General features: G+C 36.5%; 1 protein-coding gene across 1 annotated transcript in view; it reads left to right on the forward strand.

The window, feature by feature from the left end:
- Window positions 1-8,586, forward strand: part of COL19A1 (collagen type XIX alpha 1 chain) — a gene marked incomplete at its 5' end in the record, with an annotated part of 154,010 nt that overhangs the window by 31,669 nt on the left and 113,755 nt on the right. The window contains 2 exons of the mRNA XM_029285489.1: window positions 873-998; window positions 3,925-3,978. Of these exons, the coding sequence (XP_029141322.1) occupies window positions 873-998; window positions 3,925-3,978 (180 nt within the window). The remainder of the gene's footprint in view (window positions 1-872; window positions 999-3,924; window positions 3,979-8,586) is intronic.

Consider the following 8,586-nt stretch of genomic DNA (forward strand, 5'->3'; position numbering starts at 1 on the left):
CATTTGAAGACAGCAAGTTTGGCGTAGTTAAGGCATCATGTAGAAACTGGAAAACCTAATCCCGCCTTAGGGACAAAATCAGCTAGTGACCTTGGCCCGGTTACTTTCTCTCAGCCCTAGGAAAGAGGCAACGGCAAACCACTTCTGAAAAATCTTGCCAAGAAAACTGCAGGGACTTCTCTGGGTAGTTTCTGAGAATTGGACACGATTGAACAAGAGAGAAAAAAAAATCATTTGAAAGATTTTTTATTATTATTTTGATGATGCAATCTTTATTCATATTTTTTTTTAAAAAAACTATCTTCTACCCAGACCTTTAGTGTTCTGGGAACTTGTGTAGCACAGTAAAATATCGATTTTAAAAATAAATACAATAGGCTTAAAAATACAAGCTGAAAGAAGTGTATTTAAAAAAATCTGGAGGAATAATTATGGCACTTCTTCCTAAACTTTAGTAAGGAATCTTGAAATTTGTCTACCGCTCAAATAATAAGAATAACATGTTCAAATCACTGTAATCAGTGTCACAGAAAGAGGATCTACACTGGAGCTCCTATGGTTTCAGAGGCTTTACTCTATTAGTATATGTTCTAAGCATATTGCTTGTAGCATAGTGCACTCTACCTATGAAGTATGGATTAGGTAAATATAAACTAACAGCTATTTAAAATAATAACAGCATTTACTATAATTCCATTGCATTATTATTGCCAGATTTTCAATTCAGGTTGCTGAACCTGTCAACACAGGTTATTATTATTTTTTTCACCATGTAAATGTACTCTCTGCAGATGCAAAAGATGCTATAGATAGTATAATTTGATTTTAACGAAATAGACTTCAATCCAGATAATATGTATTCATAATTTCAGCATCCTTTGGAGAAAAGCTTGAAAACTACTGCAGCATCACCATCAATCGGTCACATTGGTAAAATACAAGCTCTTCCAATTATGGAAAAAAATTCTGAAGGGAAGTGTTTTTGCTCTCAGAACAAGGTATAATCCTCTCTTGTTATAGTCTTTCACATGTGATCTATTAAATGTACGATTCTTTGAACAAATTTAACCTTTATTTAGACTTTTGTACTGTTGTTCTTTTTTCATATGCTATTGAACATTAAAGACAGTTGCACAGTATTTTGTTCTATTACAGCCTTATATCATCTACAGTAGATGTGTCAGGCCACAATTCTCATAATTTGAAGTCCTCATGATCAATGACTATGTTGTCTAGCAATTATAATTATTATTTGATACGGTTAGCGATATTTGGTATGGTTAGGGGAAAGCTTTTCTATAAATGATGTATGCATATGAGAGGCAAGACATGATAGCAGTCTTGGGGGACTGTCACAAAGAAGAGGGGATCAACGTATTCTCCAAAGTACCTGAGGGCAGGACAAGAAGCAACAGATGAAGCAACTTAACAAGGAGAGACCCAACCTAGAACTAAGAAGAAATTTCCTGGCAGGGAGAACAATTAATCAGTGGAATGGCTTGCCTCCAGATACTGTGGGTGCTCCAATATTGGAGGTTTTCAAGAAGAAATTGGACAGCCATGTGTCCAAAATGATATAGGGTCTCCTGCTTGAGCAGAGGATTGGACTAGAAGACCTCCATGATTCCTTCCAACTCTGTTATTCTGTTATAGAGACATGTGTTGCACTGCAAAGAGAATGACAATGTGAGTTAAAATAGTACAGGGTTATCTGAGGTCTATATTTTCTGTGATATTTTTTTTTACTATAAAAACTCATACGTTGTTATCTTTAAGAAGGATGATACCAACTAGGAAATTAAGAACTTACAAATCTACTATAATAGAGGATGATAACAACCATTTCAAATTGATTGGAAAAATATTTCTCCAAGTTATGTTACAATGATGAAATATCCAAACAGTATGATTGTTTATAGAAATGCTAATTTATGAACCCATTCTTCAAAATATTAGCAGGGCCATCTGTAATTTGAGCTAGTGGCTAAGTATCTTGACCAACATGGAAGAATATGGGTCCTTTAATAGCCCAGGTCAATTATTGCAACCTCTACATTAAAACAATGAACAAAACAACAGGAGGACACTGGACACCAGCATTTCCCACAAACATTTCAAGTACATTAGAAGCAGGGAGCAAATATAGGTTTGTATATCAGTGTGACAGAAAACACTGGCAAATCAATAACAAATGCTTTGCACAGAAATTGCATCTGTCCTTACTAGAAGGGCATCATTTAAGCTCTTGAGCCAGGCAATTTGCATGACTTTCATAAAGCATTGTCAATTAAAATAATGATATTTGCATATAATTTTCACAAACATAGAAGACATCAAGCCACAGTAGATATTTTGCAGTAGAATATATCTTATTTTCATTCTTTCTCTCTCATTAAAGTATTCTTATATCAGAACATGTGTCTGTTAGCCCAGCAATTTTAATTTTAACATAAAATATACTGGAAAAGTTGAATACATAATGTTGGACATGCTTGTGTTCACCAAGGATGATAATAATCAGCTCAGTTTACTCTGTTTCTCACAGAAAATTAAAAATAGGAACTTTTTAAAAATACAGAAAAAAAATTATGATAATGGTGATGGTGATGATGATATCCTACATATTTGTGAACAAGAACAGGTAGTCTTCAACATATGACCACAACTGAGTCCACTTTCCATTGCTAAGCAGTTGTTAAGTGAACTGCATCCCATTTTACAACTTTTTTTGCCACAGTTGTTAAGCGAATCACTCCAGTTGTAAAGTGAATCATGTGGATGTTAAGTGAATCTGGCTTCCCCCATTGACTTTGCTTGTCAGAAGTCAATGGGAAGATTGTGAATGGTGATCCTGTGACCCCGGGACAGTGCAACTATCATAAATATATGCCAGTTGCCAAGTGCCCAAATTTTGATCACATGACTATGGGGATGCTGCAACAGTTACAGTGTTGTAACTTTGAACAGCCACTAAATTAATGGCTATAAGTTGAGGACTACCTGTGTATCTTCTAGGTTGGAAAACAAATAGTGGGAGAAGATAAGATCTATGGACTTATCCAGAAATGAAGTCTCTAATGCTTGCCCTTTGGAGAACTGCCTGGAGCAGGGATCTTCAAACTTGGCCCTTTTATGACTTGTGGACTTCAACTCCCAGAATTCTTCAGCCATGCATGCTGGCTGAGGAATTCTGGGATTTGAAGTCCACAAGTCATAAAAGGGCCAAATTTGAAAACCTCTGACCTAGAGCAAGCTTTGAAAAACTGTTGTTCTCCATCTATGCTGCTACAACCTCTTATCAGTCCATACAACTGTACCTACAAATGAAGGGTGATGAAAGTTATAATTCAGCAGCATTTGCAGTGCCACTTACTCCTAACTCCAAGGATAAAGGCATAAGACTGTTTCTCCCTGCATTAGGGGAAATGGTTTTTCTGATATCATTCAATATCATTCCAATCAGAAACATCAGCTTAGACCTCNTGCTACAACCTCTTATCAGTCCATACAACTGTACCTACAAATGAAGGGTGATGAAAGTTATAATTCAGCAGCATTTGCAGTGCCACTTACTCCTAACTCCAAGGATAAAGGCATAAGACTGTTTCTCCCTGCATTAGGGGAAATGGTTTTTCTGATATCATTCAATATCATTCCAATCAGAAACATCAGCTTAGACCTCTTGAAGACTTGAGAAACAAGTGCAAGATCAGAGTAGGGTTTGTTGTAGTAGTTGCAGGTGTCACTGAAGTACTTCCCTTTTCTATCAGTAATAATACTACCATAAGCTGGAACTCTGGTATATTATACAATTACACTTTATAACTTATCCTGTAAGGGCATTACTTGTAGAAAATTGTTTACTTTCCCCCCCAAAAAGAACATAAGATTCTAGAATAAATACCCTAGCTTTATTCTCAACAGGGAGAAGCAGGACGGCCAGGGGTAGCTGGTTTGCCAGGCCAGAAGGGAGAAAAGGTAAGTTTTTACCAGCAACATTTCTATTGTCGCTTTTTGTTTGGTGGGTTGGAAACTGGAAAGATATTGCATGTCCATATTTGTCAGGAAGAGAACTTTCTTTGGTGTAACGTCCCAATGGAGATAAGCTCTGTCCAGACAGATTTGCTTGCCGCTGATCTTAATATCATTTAAGTAACCCTTTTTAAATAAAAAGAGTTTTGCTTAGTGAAGTTTTTTTGTTTATTTGTCTTTGTTTTTAGCAATTTTCCTTTCAGAGCAAGAATCCTCTAGGGATGTCATTTAGTTTGAAGCTGGGGTGTGATTTTTCTTGTTTTAACCACATGGTTTCTGGCTTTGATTGTTGTTGTTTTTTAAAATAAAAACATTCTCACTGAACTTTCTGTGAAGTGTTATTTAACTCCCTGGCAAGTAACTTTTCAGTTTGTAGTAAGCAGATGTCCATTCTGTTAGAATTTTAGGCATATTTTAATTTGTTATTAACAGTTGGGAAATAAATAATAGCAAGTGAAACGACAACAGAAGGTAGAATTGTTCAACAGCAACTTCCCCTGCCAAATCCTCTTTATTCAATCAGAACTCCATATTTTTTCCCCTTTTCTTTATTCCAAAACTCAAAATACTCTGTGCCCATTCAGCTTTTTTTAGAGAAGTGATGGTGAACCTTTTAGAGATCGGGTGCTCAAAAACCACCACCCCACCCCGCTCTGCCTCCCACCCTGCCTGCTCCGCCCCCACCCACCCCCTACCCCACCCGCCTGCAGGGCCACGCACCGCCTCCATGGCCTGCTGCAGCAGATCACCAGGCAGCCCTGCAGCACCATGGCAGCCATGCCCTCTGCCCACACCCCGCAGTATCATCTGCACACTATGGGGTGCGAGGGCGGAGTCTTGTCCCTGTTGCCCAGGGCAACTCTCCTCCAGGGGGGCTGCTGGTGAGGAGGGGGCCATGGGGGGAGGCGGGGCTGGGGCAACGGCATGCGTGCCCACAGAGAGGGCTCCAAGTGCCTCCTCTGGCACCCATGCCATAGGTTCGCCACCACTGCTTTAGAGTGTTCATTTCCCACCCTTAGTATATGATGTTCCTATAATTTGTTACAGACTGATTCTTTTGGATTCTGGTTATTGCAATTCTTGAATTAAAGTTATCAATAAATGATGTTAACTGATAAGCTTTCACAGTGGTCAGTGGGACTGGGAACTCTGTTGCTAAGCTACACGGTTGTAAAACATGAAGTCACATGACCACCTCAAGTTATGACAGCAGTTCAAGCAGTTCCAGTTGCTGTTGTTATCCCATATGGCCATTGGGCATGATGTCATGTGAGCATCATTTGTTAGTTCCTGATGGTTTTCCCATTGACTTTGCTTGTAGGAAGCCAGCAGTGAACATAGCAAATGGCAATCACATGACTGTCGGATGCTGCAATAGCTATAGCTACAAGGACCCATCGTAGGTTTTCTGGTTCAATGCTGCTGTAACTTCAAACAGTTGCTAACTAAGGATCCCCTGTAATTTTTAATAGATATTTCAGTCGGTTTGTTTCAGAGTTCGTTAATTAAAGGATAAAAGGAAGTGATTGCCTAAAGTCAGCCAGCTGACTTTCATGCCAAAAGGAGGACTAGAACTTAGGTTCCTAATTCAACACTCTAATACTATACCCTACAAGTTCTCTGGAATATATTCATATTCACTCCCTGAATATATTTTAAATATCTTTGTGATGTTTTTCTGAGAATGCTAATATAGGTAGTCCTTGACTTACAACCACAACTGAGCCCAAATCTTTTGTCAATTTTGCCCCATTTTGTGACCTTTCGTGCCACAGTTGTTAAGTGAATTGCTGCAGTTGTTAAGTTAATAACACGGTTGTTAAATGAATCTGTCTTCCCCATTTCTTTTGCTCGTCAGAAGGTTGCAGAAGATCACATGACTCCGGGACACTGCAACCATCATAAATATGAGTCAGTTGTCAAGCATCTGAATTTTGATCACGTGACCCTGGAGATGCTGCAACGGTCATTAAGTGTGGAAAATAGTTATAAGTCACTTTTTTCAGTGCTGTTGTAACTTTGAATGGCCATTAAACAAACTGTTGTAAGTCAAGAACTACCTGTAGTTGCCCCTTACTTTCTATTGTTCCATTTTGGCCACAAAGCCGTCATAATTCAGAATCTGTAATCTCATGTTTGAATCTAATTCTAAATAATTGTCAGGTTCATCTTTTATAAAGTTTTTTTTAAAATTGCCAAGTACTATTCAGCTAAAAACAAAACAACCATTGATTCTAAACTCACAATTAAAAAACAAAATCAGTGGAATAGAAGTATGTTATTTGCATGTAGTGCGAATTGAGCTCAGATACATTAATTTGTCCTAACCATTTATATATGCCCCACCTCACAAAACTATATTTATTTTAATATATTTGCATAAAGTCTACGTATGTTTGCATAAAGTCTGTTACTATAGCTCCCTCTGTGTGTGTATGTGTGTATGTATGTATGTATGTGGCAGAGGCAGAACTATCCATGAATTAAGAAAAAAGGCAATACCTCTCCCCATAACAAAAGCCACACTATCATGCTTAGATGTCATACCAGTGTGCCCTTTCTGAAGGCCATTTCAAAAGCCCTGTCACACCTCATGGAGGATGGTCGACAGGCAACTTCAATCCTCATTGAGCTTTGATTAGTGTTTTGCTATTTCTGAAAGCTTTCAAATATTTGGCATTCTCTTGTCTAGTACAAAACAAGTCTCCTTATTTCTATCTAAGTCTTGCCCTTTTTACTTCCTGTTAGTATTATTTTAATGCTTTTTAATTGGCCAGCAACATATCTGTTAAGAATGTGGCAGTGTAAATACTATTTCAATTTTTTTTAAAGTTTGTAATCATATTTAAATAACCAAACAATTTTCTATAATGTCACCTAGAACAACCTTCAAGCACTGTATGGCAAATAAGCCGAAGAGTCAATCAATGCTATGAAAGTTCTTTAACTGTAATATTAATTAAAAATCCATAAAATAAATAAACAAATTTTGCAAAATGAGGATAGTTGGGATTTAAATTTACATTGTATTTGTTTTTATTTATTTACATATGAAACTTGGGAACCACCCATCTGCCTCACAAAGTGATTTTGTTTCATCTCTATTAATAGAATAATACTTTGACAATCAAAATGATTGGTGATAATGTATTACAGTCTATCAATAGGAAACACGTGCTTTCAAAATATTTTCATGTTATTTTTCCTACTGATATTAATGTCTGCCCATTGTTGCTTGTTTGAAATCTGATAAACCAGTGCTTAGGTTTTAGTACAACTAAAAAATATTCTTCCCCCGACGCTCCATTAAATATGAATATATTTTTGTGCCTTTCAATTTTTTTTTAAAAAAAACTGGACTATTGGCACAATAATATACAACCTCACTTTCAGCTCAAACTTTGTAGGCTTATAGTAAGATGCCATGAAAATCCAACATATTTCCTTTGTCAACATTCCATTAGTAATGCTTTGGCCAATTTAAATCCAGTTTTTGTTGCCAAGGTAACCTTCTAGAGAAATTAGAAATTGTGAGAAACATACTCAAAACAACTCTTCCTTGATTGTGCTAAATATAAATTGAAGTAAGGTGTTTTAGTAGGCATTCAAAATGCTGTTATAATACCCCAACATCATCATCATTTTCTATGTGTCAAATTTCAGCAACACCTTCCTTTCTCCTTTTTCAGTTATGCCACTGGGGATCACACTGTCTAAAATGACCCTTGACTGATCAAGAATAATAGGATGTGCCCAGTGATCCATGCAATATTTTTAATCCTTAATTTGAGGCTCTCTGGAATTCAGCAAGAAAAAGTTGTTTGTGTCTAGAATTACGCAGGAGGAAAGTGAAAAATTAGTTTAAGGTCCTATATTTTACCCCTTTGATCTACAGAGAACAAAGCTATGGCAATCACAGTCACCGTTCTGGAAAAGGAAAGCTAAAAAGAAACTCTATAAAGGATTTAAAAAATATATTTAGTAATAATTCTGTTAAGTGTAAGGACTAAACTTAGCTTTCATAATCTTTTACATCATTACAACTCACATTACAAGGTGAGTTTATATAATGAATTAAGCAACTCATTATTTAACCATAGTCAAATAAACTAATGCCATTTTTTCTTCTACCTCCCAGACATCCATAAAACCCATAATTAAGATTCTCTTTCCTGTTTTCTTCCAGTCTTCTTGCTTCTTCTCTTGACATTCTTATTAACTTTATCCAGGTCCATTTGTACTTCCCATGAAGTAACTCCAATAAATCTCCCATATTACAGTCTTTTTTATTTTTAAATAATCATTCAAGTCCACATTAAAGTCTGTTTTATGGGTCTTCAAAGGGGTTTATTCATCTTTGGTGACAACGTTTTCCAATAAAAAAAGTTCCAGTTATTTCACAAATCCAGAGATCAAAGATTTCCTTTAAAGTAGCCATCAAGTGCTTTAGCAATCAACCTTCAAAAACCTTATTTTGCATTGCGATGTAAACAAAGCAGATTTTTTTCCCCACAGAAGAGGATCTTTCTAAATATTTTCAAAAAAAGATCATAT

The sequence above is a fragment of the Protobothrops mucrosquamatus genome, unplaced genomic scaffold, assembly GCF_001527695.2.
Source record: "Protobothrops mucrosquamatus isolate PMUCROS unplaced genomic scaffold, P.Mucros_1.0 scaffold1762, whole genome shotgun sequence".
Classification (NCBI taxonomy): Eukaryota; Metazoa; Chordata; class Lepidosauria; order Squamata; family Viperidae; genus Protobothrops; species Protobothrops mucrosquamatus.